This window comes from Rhinoraja longicauda, chromosome 7, assembly GCF_053455715.1.
Source record: "Rhinoraja longicauda isolate Sanriku21f chromosome 7, sRhiLon1.1, whole genome shotgun sequence".
NCBI lineage: Eukaryota > Metazoa > Chordata > Chondrichthyes > Rajiformes > Arhynchobatidae > Rhinoraja > Rhinoraja longicauda.
The window spans coordinates 58423734-58445329 of NC_135959.1; the positions used below are offsets into that span (position 1 = coordinate 58423734).

Consider the following 21596-nt stretch of genomic DNA (forward strand, 5'->3'; position numbering starts at 1 on the left):
AAAGAACAAATGAATGAAAGATATGCAAAAAAGTAACAATGATAAAGGAAACTGGCTGTTTGCTAGGTGGGAACGAGTAGCTGGTGCAACTTGGTGGGGGAGGGATGGAGAGGGAGGGAGTTCAGAGGTTATGCTGCCCACGCAAAATATTAGACGCTGTTCTTCCAATTTGCGAGTAGCCGCACTCTGACAATGGAGGAGACCTAGGACAGAAAGGTCAGTGTGAGAATGGGAAGGGGAATTAAAGTGTTTGGCAACCGGGAGATCAGGGAGGTCTAGGTGGACTGAGCGAAGGTGTTCAGTGAAACGATCGCCCAATCTACGTTTGGTCTCGCCGATGTGTAAGAGTCCACATCTAGAACCACGGATACAGTAGATGAGATTGGAGGACGTGCAAGTGAACCTCTTCCTACCCTGAAAGGGCTGTCGGGGTCCCTGGGCAGAGTTGAGGGAGGAGGTATAAGGACAGGAGGTATAGGTATATATAATCTATGTTTATTATCTGGTTTACATGTGGAAAAAGTTTAATAAAAGGTAACCAATTTTTTATAGAACGTCATTGCCAACCTGAATGTTTGCTGTAACTAAAGGAAAATAATCCATCTTGATAAAAATAAGAGGAATGAATTAAAGAATGAGAGTAATTAATGAAACAAATTATATAAAATGGGTTGATTTGCACGTTCGTTTTATCTATCCTTATAATGGTTGATCATAGAAATTGATAATATTAGCTGATATAGAATGGGAGTAGTCTCCAGTCATATAAAACATTGGCATTGGCAGGCGTACCATGAGAAATTGTTTGCCTCTTTATTTAATGTAGAATAATAGTGAAATGGTAGCAGTTCAAAGAATGATTACAGGACCGATACTGGGTGGGTAGGGTTGTCTTACTGGAACGATTAGACAGCTGAGTTTTAGAAGTGAATAGGATCTCAGGGGGAGATTTTGACTGGTTGGATGTGGAGCAGATGTTTTCTCTTGTGGAACAATCAAGAATGGTGGGGTGGGGTGGAGGTTGGTAATTGCTTTAAAATAAGGCATCGTGTTCATTCAAGATAGGAATGAAGCACCATTTTTGGAGTTTTGTAAATCTTTGGAATTCTCCTCCTCAAACAGCAGTGAAAGTGGAGTCTGTAAATAATTATAAAACTCAGATGGATAGATTCTTGATAAGCAGGGGAGGGTTGTGTGGCAGGGCTGAAAGGTTATGGTGGAATGCAGAGTTGAGGTTAAAGTCAATCAACCATGATCTTTTTGAGTGGCAGAGAAGCTCTTCATATGTTGGTGTACAGTACATTTAAACCCTTGAAAAGGCCTCAGATTAGATTACAAAAAACCTTTAGTGACTTGGGTGTTGCATTTCAGCAACTATTTTTATTTAAGAAAATGATGACCTGTTTGTAATGAATCTATCAACTGATTTTCTTACAGTTTAGGTGGTTTCCCAGGACTGAGGATGCCGTATCCATTCTGGTTCTGTGGGCCCTGGTGTGACTAGAAAGGCCAGTGTGGCTCCCACAGATGGAGCAAAGGTTGGATAGTTAGTGAGGTGGTGCGCTCCATCTACCGTTTGCTCCACTGGGCTTCTGTTCGCTCCGAACAAGTCAACTAGATGTTCTCGGTTCCACCTAAAGTGCTTCATTGCCACTTTGAATAGTCATGCATATGCACTTTTGGCATTTATGTAATTGGTTTAGCTATAAAATCAATAGGTAGGGGTGAATAACAGAGGGGTTCTTTTGGGGGAATCCAGAGAACCTGTTACATTTGGGGATATTGTGAAAGATGGTGAGAATAGTGGATGGTGTCCTCTATATTTGCAAGCATGTCACTAAACATAGGTCTCCAGGATTTAAAGTCAACAACAAGTTCAATCCTGGCCTCGGGTGCTGTATGTGTGGAGTTTGCATGTTCTCCCTGTGCAGGTTTCCTTCAGAGCTCCGGTTTCGTCCCACATCTCAAAGACATGTGGATTTGTAGGCTAGTTGGCCTCTGTAAATTACTCCTAGTGTGTCGGGAATGAATGAGAAAGTGGGATAACATAGAACTAGTGTGAATGGGTGATCAATAGTCGGTGTGGGCCGAAGGCCCCGTTTCCATACTGTATCTCTAAACTCTTAAGCTCTAAACCCAAGGAAGAGGAAGGCCCTGTGAGTTTACGGTCATTAGAGACGTGGCTTGATTACACGGGGTGCTGCCACTCGCTCAGGATTAATCTATGCCCATCAGCCAGAACATTATGCACTAGGAACCACTCGCCTACAAGCAGAGCACCAGAAGAATGTTATCAGCTGATATCAGGTCACACTAGATAGGCATTTGAAGATTCTCCCCAGGTTTCGGAGGTTCTCGGCTGTGACGCCGGCTGTGGGAGCTTGATCAACATCTGGGAGCGGCTGCAAAGAGAGTGAGGGGCACTGACTGGTGGGTAGCTCGCTGTTGGGGAAAGTGAGAAACTAGCAATAGAGAGTTGGAAGGCCGGGTGGGTAATTGGAGGGATGCAGTGAAATTGTGTGGAAAGAGAAGAGCGAAGTGGCCAAGAAGAATGGAATGGAAACTTCAGTTCTGTGGGACTACCTGAGAAAGGATTAATATTGCGAATAGTATAAGTTTAGCTGTTTTGTTTTCCTTCCATATCTAGGAAGCTGCTTGGGAAGTTCTACATATGGTCTGCAGGATTTGGTGCAGCTTTGCCTGCTTCTTATTTGGCCATTCTGATTGAAAGGAAAAGCAGGTAATATTTTAATTTACAAAAAAATGATACAATGGAATTTTAAGATGCATAACTTTTGTTTGTAAAGCTCTATTCTTCGAGGTAGAATAAAGCTGTGAAGCAGTTATTTTCCATTCTGTGTTTTAGATTTTTATACATTATGAAGCGTTTTCCCTGAGTTACACCTGTACTTCATCTTCTTTAGTAAACCACCAACTACAGTTGCTTGTTTCCACTGCCAGTGCATTTTTACTGAAGTAAACTATCAAAGATTTCACAACACAAGATGGGAGAAAGCCAGCAATACAAAGTGTGCATACATTACGAAACATTTTACCTGAAAATGTTTCAGAATGCACATACATTCTTTATTGCTAGTTTTCTCCCATCTTGCAATGGGAAATTCTTGATTGTTGCAAATTGTGAAGCTAGAGAAAGGAATGTAGGTGGGGGGGAGGGGGGGAGGGAAAAATAGGTGTGAGTTCAGGTGGGGTATAAGGGGAAGGGTGATATAGTTACCTAAAATGAGAGAATTCAAGGTTCATACCATTGGGTTGTAAGCTACCCAAGCGGAATATGATGTGTTGCTCCTCCCGTTTGCATGTGGCCTCACTCTGGCAATGAGGGAAGACCCAGGATAGAAAGTATGGGACTGCGAAGGGGAGTTAAAGCAACCAGGAGATCCAGTGGGCCTTGGAGGACCGAGCATAAGTGTCAGGAAAATTGGATACAGTAGATGAGGTTAGATTAGGTGTACGTGAACTGGTAGTGGTTGTTCTGAAAATGCACTTAAGTTCCCTGACGCTTCACATTTGGTAAGTATCAGCAGACTGCAGCTGTGGAGCTCATCAGCTGATGCATGTATATACAGTCAGTATATAGATCATTAGAAATAGTGGAGCAGTGGTCCACATGGTCCACGGGGACTTCTCTGTCATTCTTGGATAGATCATTGGCGATCTCTACTTCAAGTTTAGATTTTTGCTGATTCCCTAAATTCTGTGAAAGCAGTGCAATTTATCCGAATGTGTGATATCATGTTCTTAGTTGACAAAATGTGCAACTATCTAGCGGTAGAAACCAAAATGTAATTGTCTTCATGTTGGCGCAGCGGTAGAGTTGCTGCCTTACGGCGAATGCAGCGCCGGAGACTCGGGTTCGATCCTGACTACGGGCGCCGTCTGTACGGAGTTTGTACGTTCTCCCCGTGACCTGCGTGGGTTTTCTCGAGATCTTCGGGTTCCTCCCACACTCCAAAGACGTACAGGTATGTAGGTTAATTGGCTGGGCAAATGTAAAAAGTGTCCCAAGTGGGTGTAGGATAGTGTTAGTGTGCAGGGATCGCTGGGCGGCGCGGACCCTGTGGGCCGAAGGGCCTGTTTCCGCGCTGTATCTCTAAATCTAAAAAATAAATAAAATTATACTGCAAAATATGAGCATTGACTGAATTTAAAGATGCTAAGTCGATCTTTTATATATCCAGTTTAAGGAAGCTTATTTGCTTGGATTAAAACAACCAGTGGCACAGCTGGCAGAGCTGCTGCATCAGTGCCAGTAACTCGAGTTCGATCTTGACCTCGGATGCTGTCTGTGTGGAGTTGCCATGTTCTCTCTGTGACCGTGTACTTCAGTTTCCTCCCACATCTCAAAAACGTGTGGGTTTGTAGCTTAAGTAGCCTCATGTAAATTGCAGGGAGTGGATGAGAAAGTGGGATAACAGAACTTTTGTGAACAGTCCACCAATCGAAGGTTGGTTTGGACTCGGCAGGCCGAAGGGCCTGTTTTCATGGTGCATGTTTCAATCAATCAAAACTTACGATTAAAATATAACTGAATGTAGATCATTTTTTGGAATCCTGATTTAGCCTTTGGAAAAATGTGTTCTCAACAAATTGCTTAAAAGTGCAAAAAATGTGAATGCTGCAACATTAATTTTGTTAAGAGCCTACTTTTGATTTTGTAATATTCTATCACAATGTCCATTTAAGATGTTTAAAATTACTGTTGTTTAGCTACTTTGTGTTATTATTGTATGCTGTAACATTGTCTCCTATGACGCACTGAACATTTCTGAGGAGATCTTTAACGTTGACCTATTAAAAAGCAACTCTGGAGGTTATATTTTCTTTAATTTATGAATCTTCACAATGAATTTCGGTGTTATGTTGGCCTGTGTTGAAACTGTTGATTTCCCCAAACTCTTGGAGAATTTGTGAAATGGTATCACTTTGTTGCAAAGAGATTCTAAGCCCTGAATAGACAATAGGTGCATGAGTAGGCCATTCGGCCCTTCGAGCCAGCACCACCATTCAATGTGATCATGGCTGATCATTCTCAATCAGTACCCCATTCCTGCCTTCTCCCCATACCCCCTGACTCCGCTATCCTTAAGAGCTCTATCTAGCTCTCTCTTGAATGCATTCAGAGAATTGGCCTCCATTGCCTTCTGAGGCAGAGAATTCCACAGAAACATGTACTAACATAGAATATGGAACAGTACAGCTCAGGAACATTCTCTAAACCTCACAATATCCGTGCAGAATATGATACCTAATTAAATGAGAATTGTTAGGTATATTATGGGGGGGAGGTGTCAAATGTGATAGTCAAGGATGGAGTTAAAGGGAAAGAGAGTAAAGGGATAATGAATGACCCCAGAATTAACAGGAAAGAAAACTGACAAAGGGATAGGAGAGTATGGCCAAGTGTAATAGGGATCGATGTGAAGGGTGAGATGGTTAAGGAATTAAAAGTATTGTATATGAATGTGCGAAGTATAAGAAGTAAAGTAGATGAGCTTGAGGCTCAGTTAGAGGTTGGTAGATATGACATTGTGGGGATTACAGAGACGTTGCTGCAGGAGGATCGGGCCTGGGAACTTAATATTCAGGGTTATACATCCTATAGAAAGGACAGGCAGGTGGGCAGAGGCGGTGGGGTAGCTCTGCTGGTGAGGGATGAAATTCAGTCCCTTGCGAAGGAAGACATAGGGACTGACGAGGTAGAGTCACTGTGGATTGAGTTGAGGAATTGTAAAGGCAAGAAGACACTAATTGGTGTCATCTACAGACCCCCAAATAGTAGCCCGGATGTAGGATATAAGATGCAGCAGGAGTTAAAACTGGCATGTAAGAAAGGTAATGCCACTGTGGTGATGGGCGATTTCAATATGCAGGTGGACTGGGAAAATCAGGTTGGTTCTGGACCCCAAGAAAGAGAGTTTGTAGAGTGCCTCCGAGATGGATTCTTAGAGCAGCTTGTAATGGAGCCTACCAGAGAAAAGGCAATTCTGGATTTAGTTTTGTTCAATGAACCAGATTTAATAAGGGAACTCAAGGTAAAGGAACCGCTTGGAGGTAGTGATCATAATATGATTAGTTTTAATCTGCAATTTGCGAAGGAGAAGGTTAAATCGGAAGTGTCAGTGTTGCAGGTGAACAAAGAGGACTATGAAGGCATGAGAGAGGAGCTGGCCAAGGTAGACTAGAAAGGGATCCTAGCAGGATTGACGGTGGAACAGCAATGGCAGGAATTTCTGAGCACAATCCGGAAGAAAGATTCTAAGGGGAGCAAGAGGCAACCGTGGCTGACAAGGGAAGTTAGGGATGGAATAAAACTAAAAGAAAAGATGTATAACACAGCAAAGAGTAGCCGGAAGCCAGAGGATTGGGAAACTTTCATAGGACAACAGAAGGTAACAAAACGGGCAATACGGGCTGAAAAGATGAAGTACGAGGGGAAGCTGGCCAAGAATATAAAGAAGGACAGTAAAAGCTTCTTTAGATATGTTGAGAGAAAAAGAGTAGCAAAGTCAAATGTGGGTCCCTTGAAGGCAGACACAGGTGAAATTATTATGGGTAACAAGGAAATGGCAGAAGAGTTGAACAGGTTCTTCGGATCTGTCTTCACTAATGAAGACACAAACAATCTCCCAGATGTACTGGAGGACAGAGGATCTAGGGAGGTAGAGGAACTGAAAGAAATTGTCATTAGGCGAGAAATAGTATTGGGTAGACTAATGGGACTGAAGGATGATAAAACCCCTGGGCCTGATGGTCTGCATTCCATGGTCCTCAGGGAGGTGGCTCTAGAAATAGTGGACGCAATGGTGATCATTTTCCAATGTTCAATAGATTCAGGATCAGTTCCTGTGGATTGGAGGATAGCTAATGTTATCCCACTTTTCAAGAAAGGAGCGAGAGAGAAAACGGGGAATTACAGACCAGTTAGCCTGACTTCTGTGGTGGGAAATATGCTGGAGTCAATTATTAAAGAGGTAATAACGGTGCATTTGGATAGCAGTAAAAGGATAAGTCCAAGTCAGCATGGATTTATGAAGGGGAAATCATGCTTGGCTAATCTTCTGGAATTTTTTGAGGACGTGACAAGTAAAATGGATGAAGGGGAGCTAGTGAATGTAGTGTATCTAGACTTCCAGAAAGCCTTTGATGAGGTCCCGCACGGGAGATTGGTGACCAAAATTAGAGCACATGGTATTGGGGGTAGGGTGTTGACATGGATAGAAAATTGGTTGGCAGACAGGAAGCAAAGAGTAGGAGTAAACGGGTCCTTTTCAGAATGGCAGGCAGTGGCGAGTGGAGTGCCGCAAGGCTCGGTGTGGGGGCCGCAACTGTTTACCATATATATTAATGATTTGGAAGAGGGAATTATAAGCAACACCAGCAAATTTGAGGCTGACACAAAGCTGGGTGGCAGTGTAAACTATGAAGAGGATGTTAGGAGGTTGCAGGGTGACCTGGACAGGTTGAGTGAGTGGGCAGATGCGTGGCTGATGCAGTATAATATAGATAAATGTGAGGTTATCCACTTTGTCGGCAGAAACAAGGAGGCAAATTATTATCTCAATGGAGTTAGGTTAGGTAAGTGGGAGGTGCAGCGAGACCTGGGTGTCCTTGTACACCAGTCACTGAAAGTTGGCGTGCAGGTGCAGCAGGCAGTGAAGAAAGCTTATGGAATGTTGGCCTTCATAACAAGAGGATTTCAGTATAGGATTAAAGAGGTTCTTCTTCAGTTGTATAGGGCCCTGGTTAGACCACATCTGGAGTATTGTGTACTGTTTTGGTCTCCTAATTTGAGGAAGGACATCCTTGTAATTGAGGCAGTGCAGTAGGTTCACGAGATTGATCCCTGGGATGGCGGGACTGACATATGAGGAAAGATTGAAAAGACTAGGCTTGTATTCACTGGAGTTTAGAAGGATGAGAGGGGATCTTATAAAAACATATAAAATTATAAAAGGACTGGACAAGCTGGATGCTGGAAAAATGTTCCCAATGTTGGGCGAGTCCAGAACCAGGGGCCACAGTCTTAGAATAAAGGGGAGGCCATTTAAAACTGAGGTGAGAAAAAACTTTTTCACCCAGAGAGTTGTGAATTTGTGGAATTCTCTGCCACAGAGGGCAGTGGATGCCAAATCACTGGATGGATTTAAGAGAGAGTTAGATAGAGCTCTAGTGACTAGTGGAATCAAGGGATATGGGGAGAAGGCAGGCACGGGGTATTGATTGGGGACGATCAGCCATGATCACAATGAATGGCGGTGCTGGCTCGAAGAGCCGAATGACCTCCTCCTGCACCTATTTTCTATGTTTCTATCTGCTAGATATCAGAGAGGAATGTGGGTATAATTCTGTATAATTCTGTAATAGTGGATTTGCCAAAGGTTAAAAGCTGCTGGCTGTCACCGTCAAGTCCATCCCAGGCAGCTGCTGGGCTCTCTGAGCCTCTGTTCTGTGAGCGACCAGTTGAGGGCTTGGACGCTGTTTTGTGTGGCTTCCTTTTGCCTTTGCACTTCATGCTCTTGCTTGCACGCTTTCACATTCTCTCCGGTGCTTTTAGCTTTGCAACGGCAGCACCAACAAAACAGCAGGATTGTTTGCGCAGTTGGCCAGCTTATTGCACAGCCTGTCCCTGCCTTACCCCTGCAGGATGTGGATGGCTGTGTTGTTTGTGTATCCTGGAGGTCTCTGACTCCTCCTGGAGGTCCCTCTACTCAGTCGCCTGAACTTCTGCTTTGTTTGCATTGCTCAAGTTCTGGAGAATAAGCTCACGACAATCATTAACCAAAGAGCCATGAAACTTCGACCCACCTTTGCCTTCACAGATCCTACTTGATCTGCTGCGATACCAGCCGAAACCTGCAGATGCTGGTTTACAAAAAAGACACCAAGTGCTGGAGTAACGGCGGGTAAGGCAGCTACCTGATCAGCTGACTTACTCCAGCACTTTGTTTTAGTTTAGTTGTTTAGTTTAGAGATACAGCGCACCGAGTCTGCGCCGACCCACGATTCCTGTTACACTAGCACACACGAGGGGCAATTTACAGTTTTTACCGAAGCGAATTAATCTACAAGCCTGTACGTCTTTGGAATGTGAGAGGAAACCAGAGCAGTCGGGGGAAAACCCACACCATCACGGAAGTTGTGTCCAAGTTCCTCCATCAGTTTGTTTTCTGTTCCAGATTGAACCACCTGCAGTCTCTTGTGTCTTCTGATTGTTACTGTGAATTTTTTTTTGTTCTACTTGCCAGTGTTTGTAAAGTTATTGGCCAGTGGGAGGGGAGTTGCTTTTACAGCACAGAAGGTGGCCATTGATCACATCAGGCTCCTGCCAGCTCCCTCCAAAGCAATGTCATCAGTCCCATTCCTCGTTTTTCCTCTTGCCTTTCAGCTTCTTTCTCTTGCATAATGATCAACTGTTTTAATTATTTTGCTATTTGCATGCCATGAGGTAATTTACAGTAGTAGACATTAGAGGAAACTAGAGCATCTGGTGGAAACCTGCACAGACACAGGAAGAATATGCAAACTCTACACAGACAGTACCAGAGGTCAGGATCAAACCCAAGAGCTATGAAGCAGCAGAGCTAATTGCTGTATTATTTAACTTCTCATAGGGTATGTTATTATGCTTCAAAATGTTTATTCTAGTCTATTTGCCAATATATATTTCTCTGAATACTAAAAATGTATCAAACATATGCCTGACCACATTAGTTAATTATTTTTCCAGTCTTCTGCCTGCCCTTTTCATCTAAAATGGCTTCCTTATAATTAAATCCTATGTAGTAGCAAATGCTAGCATTTTGGAGTGATTAGGGAAAATAAATGTAATCTCATTATTACATAATGGGCCATGTCACTGTTGTACACAAAGTGCTTTAAAAATTACCAGTTGCGTGGTTTTGAAATCAGTGGCCTAGATCAGTGCTTCTTAAACTATTTCAGTGTCATTCACCCTTGAGTGTTTATCACAAAATTTCATTCACCCGTGTCTAAATTTTCTCATGTGTTTTGGTAATTTTCGTCTTATTCTCCCTTGTGTATAATTTTATATATCATTTATTTTGTTACATGAGCAAAAAACATAAATCAACTCATTTCTTATGTGTTTATTTTATTCAACGTTTTGAACATCCTAAAAATATATAAAGAAAACTAGGAGTGAAAAAAAAAGTTTAATTACCACTGGAGTTGGAAAATCATTGTATTAGAATGATAAAAACCATTCCAACGTCTAAACACTGGGCTTCAGCCCCATCCTACCCTTTCGGGCTTAGATTATTTGGACAAGTAATCTTTTCTTGGGAAACTAGCTCAAAAAACCATGGAGTATGTGATTTAACTTGCCATATTTGGTATACCTCTCCAGAAGCTGGCTCTTCCAAATCCAGATATAGTGCGTGTGTACTGACAAGTATATGTCATATGCATGCTCAAAACATCATCACAACATTGTCTGTTGCTGAGTTCTGACTATCTGGCGCCCTCCCATCCTCCCAACTAGGAGTGACAAAAAAATTAACAGAAAAATTATTAGAATTTTTCTGGTTTACATAAAGTAAATTTAGTAAACAACTGTCTTAGAACTTAGAATTAGATTCTTAGAAACAATGTTTTCTTATTGTGTATGTTTACCACAAATAAATGACAAGTAGTATACTTCTACACTTATCATCAATGACGAGGATGTTCCTGTACTCCTGTGCCAAGCTTCTCAAACCGAGGTTCAATTTCCTTCTCCAAAGCAACCCGCATTACCGAATCAACATACTGAAGTGAATTGTGCTTTTTGGATTTCAATTCTACCAAGGTCGAAAATCCTTGTTCAGGCAATAAAGTTGTTGTCGTCATTACTAGTGGTTGAAGGGCCTTCAAGGCAATTGATTTATATTCAGGGAAAGCAAGTAATCCAATCCAATAGTCTCCATAGTAGGAGTACATCTCAAAAGATAATTTTTGAGTGAAGTCACAATGAAGCTCCATCAACACTTCTGACATTTCCCCAAAATCTGCTCGCTTGATGTGGCTGGTGATAAAAGGATCCACACCTGATTTTCCAAGTACTGCAGATGCTTCTGAGGAAAATATGTTTCAAAATTTTAGACAGCAACTGCAGATGGTCGGAAATGATGTCCTTCTGTGTTTTCTCCAGATCAGGTTGCTTTTCTTCCCACTCACACTCTTTGAGGAAGCTTTCCAAATGTGGGAAATTGGAGAAATTGCCTTTACAAATGTTAATATGCCACGTGATGATCTTTATTTTCATGACTTCTATTTTCCCAAAGACATTGAAGTTGTCACCTCCTTTACCTTGAAGTGACAAGTTGAGCCGATTCAAATGTTCAAAAATAGAAGTCATGTAACACAATTTGGCCAGCCAAAAATCATTGTTGAAATGCATTGCTTTCACGTCACCTTGCTCAGTAAAAGATACAGACAGTTCATTCTTCAGGGACAGTACTCTTTCAAGGACTCGTCCATGTGACAACCATCGAACCTCAGAATGCAGGAGGAGAATCTTGTGATCTGCAGACATATCCTTGCATAGATCTGAAAACAGCTGACATTTTTTTGCTTGTGGGCGAATAGCATTGACAATTTTCACCACATCTTGCAACAATTCTTCCAGCTCTTTTTTCTGGTCATTGTAACAAGTGTTCAGTTTCTTGGCAGCCAGTGCTTCCCGATGTAAACAACAATGTAAAAAGGTGCAATTATGGGATTTTCCTTTGATGCGAGCGGTGGCTCCTTTTTGTTTCCCCATCATGGTTGCAGCACCATCTGTAGTCACAGCAACACATTTGCTCCAAGATAATTTTTCATTTTCCATGAATTCATCACGCTTGGAGAAAATAAATTCACCTGTAGTTTGCTCTCCGACTGGCAAGCAAAAGAGATAATGCTCGACAATTTTTCCAAGCTTTGATCCGGGAAACGACAATACACAATGAGTTATGCATCGTTTTTAATGTCCATAGATTCATCAAACTGCAGAGTGAAAAATGGTGCTTCCAACAGTTTCGCCATCAGCTGATGCTTCAGATCCTCAGCAACCATAGTAGATCGAAGTTTCATTGTGGCATTGGACAAAGGAATTTGCACTACTTTATCCACTGCTTGCTTTCCACCATGTAGTAGATTGGCAACGATTTTCAAAAACTGTTTGACAACTTTCTCAGCCTCTGTGTATGGCTTTTTTTCTTTCATGAGCACATGTGCTATTTGAAGAGAGGCAAGAAGAAGAGGTTTTTTAGTCGCAGTGTCATTCTTTACCATCGACTGGAAGAAATTCTGTTGCTTCCACAAATACTCACGAGTGTTTTTAAAAAAACTGTATGGACTTGTTTTGATGATTGCTATGCTTTGTTCTTAAATGAGTCTGTAATTTTGAAGGAGCCAGGCACTGGTTGCTATATTTTACACTGCAAAACATGCACTGAGTTGAGGGAGTAGGGCTTGTTAGTTCATCTTGGGGAAGAAAAAAGCCATACTTGATATATTCTTCGTTCCACTTTCTTTTCTTGAGTTTTGAGGAGAGGGTACTTTGGTCCTGGTATTTTCTCTTGAGATTAAGTTTTTCCTTGCCCGTATCATTAACAGAGATCATGTAGTGTAGGAAAATAACTGCAGATGCCGGTACAAATCGAAGGTATTTATTCACAAATGCTGGAGTAACTCAGCAGGATGCGGGTTGCTTTGGATAACTGGGAAAGGGGAGGGAAAGAGAGGGACAGAGGAACTATCTAAAGTTGGAGAAGTCAATGTTCAAATGAACTGCATTTTTTTAGTTCGTTATCCTCAGTTTCCTTGTCACCCTTCACAAATTACGTCTCCTGAACATACCTCCTTAAGTTCTATTCGTTTCATTTTTTTTCAGAAATGAACTACTTCCTCCTGCACACTCTTCCTCTGGAACTGGTTTCTTTAGGTACTTCAACAAAGACATAGTGTCTTAATCTGCCAATCAAACTCACAAAATACTGAAGTCGCTAGAATAGAAAATACAGAATATCACTCCAAGAAAATGGCACAATCTAACTTTAGATTGCCTAAAAATGGGGCTCAAAACTCCTTAATATAGCTAGAATTCATGTTGCTTGATGCAAATAAGTGCTGATAATTGTACAGTAACTATATATAGAATTCCAGTTCTAGCATAAAAATAGCTAAATTGGCAAAACAAAATAAAGTTACAGTTCAACAGTTGTCTACGGCGATCCTCCAGTGTTGCCATTTATAAATTTATGATCCCACTAGCATGTCTGGTCTTCCCTAAACTATTATATTACAGTAATTTTGGGAAATATCCTGCTACTTTGAAATTAGAAAACCATAGGTAGAGAGAAAAAATATATCAAATTTCAGCTCCACTGCCATTCAAACCAATACGAGCTTACTAACCACTTTAATGGCAATGCCTTTTTCAAGTATAGAAAAAAAAATCTGAATAAATTAAGTCATTCACCCTTCATTCACTCCAAAAATAATTCACCCTTGGGTGAACCATTCACCAGTTTAAGAAGCACTGGTCTAGATCTTGCCATTGATGAAGCTATTTACCTCATGCGAGAAAGATTGTTATGATTGTAACTCAAACAACTGCATTTTTATAAATATGGGGCTGTACAAAAAGGTGCTGCTGTAAGCATTGCTTTGCTGTGCTACACAAACAATAAACAGCAGTGGAATATTATTTTGGGAGCGGCCCTCCATTATAAGTACACCTTTAGTTTAGTGAATTCAATATTTGTGCTGAGTGAGAAATTGTTACTGCCTCTAATGCACAATAACATTTCTATAGATTGCTGTTAACGTGATTGTAATGCAGTTGGTAGCTTACTGGGAGCAGATAAAGTGGTAGAGAATTTTAGAAATGGGCTATGTGCTGCCATTCAATAAGATTATATGGTTTTAATTAGAGTCATACAATATGGAAACATGCACTTTGGCCCAACTCATCCATGGCGACCAAGATGCCCCATATAAACTAGTCCCATTTGCCTGAGTTTGGCCCATATCCCACTAAACCTTTCCTATCCATGTACCTGTCTAAATGTATTTTAAATGCTGTTACAATACCTGGCACAACCATCTTCTCTGGTACATCGATCCAGTTATAACGTTGGCAAGTGTGTCAAATGCAGGAAATGTTTTAGAGTATTTTAATCGGCAGGTGCTAATTCATGGGGGGGGGGGGGGGGGGGGGTGAAGGAGGATTTAAAACCAATAAGACTTGGCTGAAGTAGTAATTTTAAAGCATAAATGTGAAAAGCATACACCCTGTGATTGATGAATGATTATCAGTCTTGGTAGTTTACGAGAATTTTGCAGCATAATTAAGAAAATTGCCCAAAACGTATGTAGAAACTTGCAACCAATCAACATGTAACATTCTAACCACTCATTCCTCTCTAAAGCACTTGTGCTTGTGTTCCTAATGTTTTTGTGTTTATAGTTTTTACAGTCATTATTCCTTTTTTGTTTTCAAAATACAGTTCTCCCCAATTACAGCAGGGGTCTGTTCCTGTGAACTGTTCGTAGCCCAAGCAGATTGTATGTTGCAATTATCGCAAACTGAATTCCCACATGGCAGATGATGCCCGCAGCGCAGTACCAGCTGACCAATTCATCCCGCCGGTCTCTCAAATGCCCATTTGTATGTACAGTGCCCTCCATAATGTTTGGGACAAAGACCCATCATTTATTTATTTGCTTCTGTACTCCGTAATTTGAGATTTGTAATAGAAAAAATCACATGTTAACATGCACATTGTCCGATATTATTAAAGTGTATTTTTATACATTTTGGTTGCACCATATAGAAATTACAGCTGTGTTTACATGTAGACCCCCCCCATTTCAGGGCACCATAATGTTTGGGACACATGGCTTCATTGGTGTTTGTAATTGCTCAGGTGTATTTAAATGCCTCCTTAATGCAGGTGTAAGAGAGCTCTCAGCACCGTCTTTCCTCCAGTCTTTCCATTACCATTGGAAACGTTTCTTGCTGTTTATCAACATGAGGACCAAAGTTGTGCCAATGAAAGTCAAAAAAGCCATGAGACTGAGAAACAAGAATAAAACTGTTCGAGACATCAGCCAAACCTTTGCCTTACCAAAATCAACTGTTTGGAACATCATGAAGAAGAAAGAGAGCACTGGGGGTTACTAATTACAAAGGGACTGGCAGGCCAAGGAAGACCTCCACAGCTGATGACAGAAGAATTCTCTCTATAATAAAGAAAAATCCCCAAACACCTGTCTGACAGATCGGAAACACTTTTCAGGAGTCTGGTGTGGATTTGTCAATGACCACTGTCTGAAGAAGACTTCATGAACAGAAATACAGAGGCTACACTGCAAGATGCAAACCACTGGTTAGCTGCAAAAATAGAATGGCCAGGTTACAGTTTGTCAAGAAGTACTTAAAAAAGTAACCAAAGTTCTGGAAAATGATCTTGTGGACAGGTGAGACAAAGATTAACTTATATCTGAGTGATGGCAAGAGCAAAGTATGGAGGAAAAGAAAAACAAATGCTTCAAAACTCATTGGCCGGGGGTTCATTCTACAGCAAGACAATAATAATAATAATAATAATACATTACATTTATATAGCGCTTTTCATATACTCAAAGACGCTTTACAAGGATTTAGAGAACATAGGGAAGTGAATAAATAGATAAATAAGTAAACGAACAGAGAAAGGAGACAGAGGGTGGGGTGATCTTCAGTGGTTGAAGGCAGTACTGAATAGGTGAGACTTCAGTGATGTTTTGAATGTGGTGAGTGTGGAGGAGTCTCTGACGGTTTGAGGTAGTGAGTTCCATAGGGTGGGAGCAGCGATGGAGAAAGCCCTGTCCCCCCAGGATCTGAGTTTGGTCCGGATGTGGGGGGATAGGAGATTGGCAGCAGCAGAGCGGAGGGTGCAGGTGGGAGTGTGCCTGTGGAGGAGGTCGGTCAGGTAGGATGGGGCCAGGTTATGGAGGGCTTTGTAGGTCATGAGGAGGATTTTGTACTGGATTCTCTGGGGGATGGGGAGCCAGTGGAGTTTGTAAAGGACGGGGGTGATATGGTCACGGATCGGGGTGTGGGTGAGTAGACGGGCAGCGGAGTTTTGAATGTATTGAAGTTTACTGATGATTTTTGAGGGTGCGCCATAGAGGAGGCTGTTGCAGTAGTCCAGACGGGAGGTGATGAAGGCGTGGATGACGGTTTCTGCAGCTGTGGAGGAGAGGCATGGACGGAGACGGGCAATGTTTTTGAGGTGGAAGAAGGCTGTCTTTGTGATGTGTTTGATGTGTTTGTCGAAGGAGAGGGTTTGATCAAAGATGATTCCAAGATTCCGGATGTGAGGGGAATGATCCCAAACATACTGCTAAAGCAACAAAGGAGTTTTTCAAAGCTAAAAAATGGTAAATTCTTCAGTGGCCAAGTCAATCACCCGATCTGAACCCAATTGAGCATGCTTTTTATATGCTGAAGAGAAAACTGAAGGGGACTAGCCCCCAAAACAAGCATAAGCTAAAGATGGCTGCAATACAGACCTGGCAGTGTATCACCAGAGAAGACACCCAGCAACTGGTGATGTTCATGAATTGCAGACTTCAAGCAGTCATTGCATGCAAAGGATATGCAACAAAATACTAAACATAACTACTTTCATTTACATGACATTGCTGTGTCCCAAACATTATGGTGCCCTGAAATGGGGGGAATGATGTATAAACATTGCTGTAATTTCTACATGGTGAAACCAAAATGTATAAAAATTTATTAAAATCTGACAACACATTATAACCACGTGAGATTTTGTTTTCTATTACAAATCTCAAATTGTGGATTACAGAGGCAAATAAATAAATGATGGGTCTTTGTCCCAAACATTATGGAGAGCACTGTATGGGCTGTACATAAATCAGGCATTCATAACCTGTATTTGTGCCATCAGAAATCTATATTCCCTCAGGAATTATTCTGAATTCTACAATTTTAGATAACCTGCTTTTCCAGTTTTGTATCAGAACAGGCCAGTTCATAATTTTGTCGCAGATACCAAACAAATCAACATTCATTGCAATGATGAATGAATGAATAAGTTTATTGGCCAAGTATGTGCACATACAAGGAATGTGCCTTGGTGCTCCGCTCACAAATGACAACACAAACATAGTTAACAATTAAGTATAAAGCATAAACCCATCAAAACAATAAGGATACAACATTACGGTCTAAACATTTGGGTGAAAATAAACCAGAGCAAAAAAGAGACTACAGACTTTGGTTATTGAGTAGAACTACTACTCGTGGAAGAAAGCTGTTTTTATGTCTGCCTGTGCCTGCTTTGAGAGTCTGGAGTCGCCTTCCAGAGGGAAGTGCTTCAAAGATTTTGTGGCCAGGGTGAGAGGGGTCAGAGATGATCTTGCCCGCTCGCTTACTGACCCTTGCAGTGTACAGTTCGTCAATGGGGGGAAGGTTGCAGCCAACAACCTTATCAGCTGAGCGAAGGATCCGTTGCAGCCTCCGGACGTCGTGCTTGGTGGCTGTGCCAAACCAGACCATGATGGAGAAGGTGAGGACGGACTCAGATAGCAGCATAGAATTGGACCATCATTGCCTGTGGCAGATTGTGTTTCCTCAGCTGCCGCAGGAAGTACATCCTCTGTTGGGCCTTTTTGACTGTGGAGTCGATGGTGGCCCCCCATTTAAGGTTCCTGGAGGTGATGGTTCCAAGGAACTTAAATGACTCCACAGATGTGACTATGGTGTTGTTGATGGTGAGTGGGGGGAGGGGGATCTCTTCGAAAGTCTACAATTAGTTCCACTGTCTTAAGAGCATTGAGCTCCAGGTTGTTGCGATGGCACCAGGACGCCAGCTGTGTCACTTCCTGTCTGTAAGCAGATTCCTCTCCATCCTGGATCAGTCAGGGTTGTGTCATCCGCAAACTTGAGGAGCTTGACAGAGGAGTTTGTGGAGGTGCAGTCATTGGTGTAGAGAGAGTAAAGGAGAGGGGAGAGTACGCAGCCTTGCGGTGCTCCTATGCTGAGGGTCTGCGGGTCCAAGATGTGCTTTCCCAGCCTCATATGCTGCTTCCTGTCAGTCAGGAAGTTGATGATCCACTGACAGAGGGGTTGAGGCACAGTCAACTGGGAGAGTTTGGAGTGTAGTAGCTCTGTCACAATGTAGTTAAATGCAGAGCTAAAACCCACATACAGAATCCTGGCATAATTCCCCTTGCAGTCTAGGCGCTGGAGGATGAAGTGCAGGCCGAAGTTGACAGCGTCATCCACCGGTCTATTGGCCCTGTATGCAAACTGCAGGGGGTCCAGCAGGGAGTTTGTGATGTTTTTCAGCTGGGACAGCACGTCCTGACTACAGAGGTCAGTGCAACAGGCCTGTAATTAAGACCAGTGATCCTTTTTTTTTGGGTACAGGGAATAGTGGAGACCTTGAAGCAGGCAGGGACAGTGCAGGTTTGCAGGGACTGGTTGAAAATGTCTGTGTAGATCGGTGCCAGTTGTTCGGCACAGAGCTTGAGGGTAGAGGGGGAAACATTGTCCGGTCCTGGAGATTTCCGGCTTTTCTGTTTCCTGAATAGCCTCTCCATCTCTGCAATTTCTATCGTTGGGCACTGGATGAGGCCCCAGTCTGGAGTCAGGCTGTGAGTATGTGCAAATTGGTGATTGCAGAGGGGTGGGGGGGAAGGGGCCAGTCTTTGCAAACTGGAGTCAGTCTGTGAGTGGGTGTGAATTGCTGCTTGGGGATGATCGTAATTATGTTCCTGTGGATGCCACCTCAGGTATTGCACTTCTGAATGAACATGGTGGTTTTATTGGACAACCATCTTGTTATCAAAAGAGGTTATTGTTAGCAAAATAGATGGGTTATTTGGGGTGGTGGTGCAGCAGTAAAGTTGCTGCCTTACAGTGCCAAAGACTCGGGTTTGATCCTGACTATGGGTGCTGTCTGTTCGGAGTTTGTACGTTTTCCCTGCGACCATGTGTGTTTTCTCCGGGTCCTCTGATTTCCTCGCACACTCCAAAGACATACAGGTTTGTAGGTGATGGGCTTCTGTAAATTGTAAATTATCCTTAACGTGTAGGGGTAGTGCTAGTGTAACGGGTGATCATGGGTTGGTGCAGATTCGATGGGGCGAAAGGCTTGTTTTCACGCTGTATCTCTAAAGTCTAAAGAGAAAGATCGGGGGTGATGATCCAAAAGCTGGTCAGATGTGGAACCCTGCTCCTGTTAACAAATGAGTCAGATGTCTTTGGGTATGTGACTGCGAAATAAAGCCAGGGAACCTGTGACCTCGCTGTGGAGGATGCATAATTCAATTTTAAAAACGATTAACAACTAACACATTTGCCAGTTTAATAGCTTTAAAATCTCCTGGACCTTAATCAGTGATGAAGAGCTCAGAATTTATTGAAGTCAGCTTGCCATCAAAGTTATCCACACTCCTGAACTTCTTTAACTGAATCCTGAACATTGATCTTTTTGTTTGCCCAGGTGACTAGGCCTTGATGATATGATGAACTGAACAAGCCTGGCCCATAAAACTCCCATGGAAACATTTGCAAGCTGACAAAGCCTTGGCCCAGCTTTGTTGATTGTCATGAATTTAAGAATTATTGAATGCCATATAAACATCTCTCCAGACCTCCCAACCCTTTCGAATTTGGCGGAAAGTTTCCGCTTTCTTATTTCATTTCGGCCATTCAGATTTTGCCTCACATTTTTCCGCAAAACACATGCCTCGCCGCTCGCCCCGCCTTGCCCCGCTGCTGGCCCAGCCTCGCCGTTGTACTCGTCTCGCCGCTGTACCCACCTCACCCCGCCGCTCGCCCGGCCTCACCTCGTCTCTCGCCGCTGGCCGGGCCTCGCCGCTGTACTCGCCTCGCCAATATCCTCGCCTCGCCGCTAGCCTGGACTCGCCCCGCCGTTGGCCCGGCCTCACCTCGCCTCTCGCCGCTGGCCCGGCCTCGCCTTGCCTCTCACCGCTGGCCCAGTCTCGGCGCTGGTCTCGCCTCGCCGCTAGCCTGGACTCGCCTCGCCGCTGGCCCGGCCTCGCCTCGCCTCTCACCGCTGGCCCGGCCTTGCCTCGCCTCTCACCGCTGGCCCAGCCTCGGCGCTGGTCTCGCCTCGCCGCTAGCCTCACCTCACCTCACCTCACCTCACCTCGTCGCTGGCCCGGTCTCGCCTCGCCGCTGGCAGCTGGCCCGGCCTCATCTTGCCGCTCGCCCGGCCTTGCCGCTGGCCTCGCCTCGCTGCGGAGCGCGGGGCCCGTTGATGTTGAGAAGGGATGGGGGGGGGGGGGGTGGGGTGCAGGGGAGGGGGCGGTGGAGGGAGTGGGTGGGGGTCGGGGGGGAGGAAGGGATGGGAAGAGTGGGGGTGGAAGCGGAGTGGAGTGGGGGAGGAGGGGTGGGGGGTCATGGACCGTTGTGATTTGCTGTTGAAGACCACTGGAACAAGTATGTCTTCAATTAAATTAGGTATGTGCAGTTTTTTAAATGAAACTCTTTCTTCGTAACTTAGTCATACATTTTATGACCATTGTTCTTTTATTCAATACCAAGAGAATTGGGATGTGTAAGGAAAAAGCAAAATAGAAAAAACAAAACAAAACAATTTTCCCTTTGTGGTAAAAAGTATTTCTGTTCAATAATCTTTCTATAATAGTAGAATATATTCATGATAGGCCTGACATTGTACATGTAGTTTCACACGTGAATGTAGCGCAACGCGTGTGCGCATTTGGCCTGCATTTGGCCTGCATTTGGCCTGCATTCTTTTTGTGCTGAAAATTTGCATTATGTGCCATATTATGAATTTTGATGTAAAATTCTGAATTTGTAAAATTCTAATGTTGGGAGGTCTGTCTCTCTATTAATTTTAAAACAGAAAACAAAATAAAGATGTTTTTAAATGATTATATAATTAATGCTCTGTTGTCTGATGAAGGAAAAAATAGACAATCCAGATTTAAATAAGATGAGTCTAGGAAAGTGTACTTGTATTAGTTGATTTTGAACTTTTCAGTGATGGTTGAAGTAAATGGATGGCTTTGAAGCTGTGTTGATGAGCCTTTCTCACATAAGCTCTTTAATAATAATAATAATAATAATAATACATTACATTTATATAGCGCTTTTCATATACTCAAAGACGCTTTACAGGGATTTAGAGAACATAGGGAAGTGAATAAATAGATAAATAAGTAAACGAACAGAGAAAGGAGACAGAAGGTGGGGTGACCTTCAGTGGTTGAAGGCAGTACTGAACAGGTGAGACTTCAGTGATGTTTTGAATGTGGTGAGTGTGGAGGAGTCTCTGACGGTTTGTGGTAGTGAGTTCCATAGGGTGGGAGCAGCGATGGAGAAAGCCCTGTCCCCCCAGGATCTGAGTTTGGTCCGGATGTGGGGGGATAGGAGATTGGCAGCAGCAGAGCGGAGGGTGCAGGTGGGAGTGTGCCTGTGGAGGAGGTCGGTCAGGTAGGATGGGGCCAGGTTATGGAGGGCTTTGTAGGTCATGAGGAGGATTTTGTACTGGATTCTCTGGGGGATGGGGAGCCAG

General features: G+C 43.1%; 1 protein-coding gene across 2 annotated transcripts in view; it reads left to right on the forward strand.

Annotated features, from left to right (window-relative positions):
* Positions 1-21596, forward strand: part of tmem135 (transmembrane protein 135) — a 302235-nt gene that overhangs the window by 18929 nt on the left and 261710 nt on the right. For both annotated transcript variants that reach the window (XM_078402681.1, XM_078402680.1), the window contains exon 3: positions 2648-2740. In XM_078402681.1, the coding sequence (XP_078258807.1) occupies positions 2648-2740 (93 nt within the window). The remainder of the gene's footprint in view (positions 1-2647; positions 2741-21596) is intronic.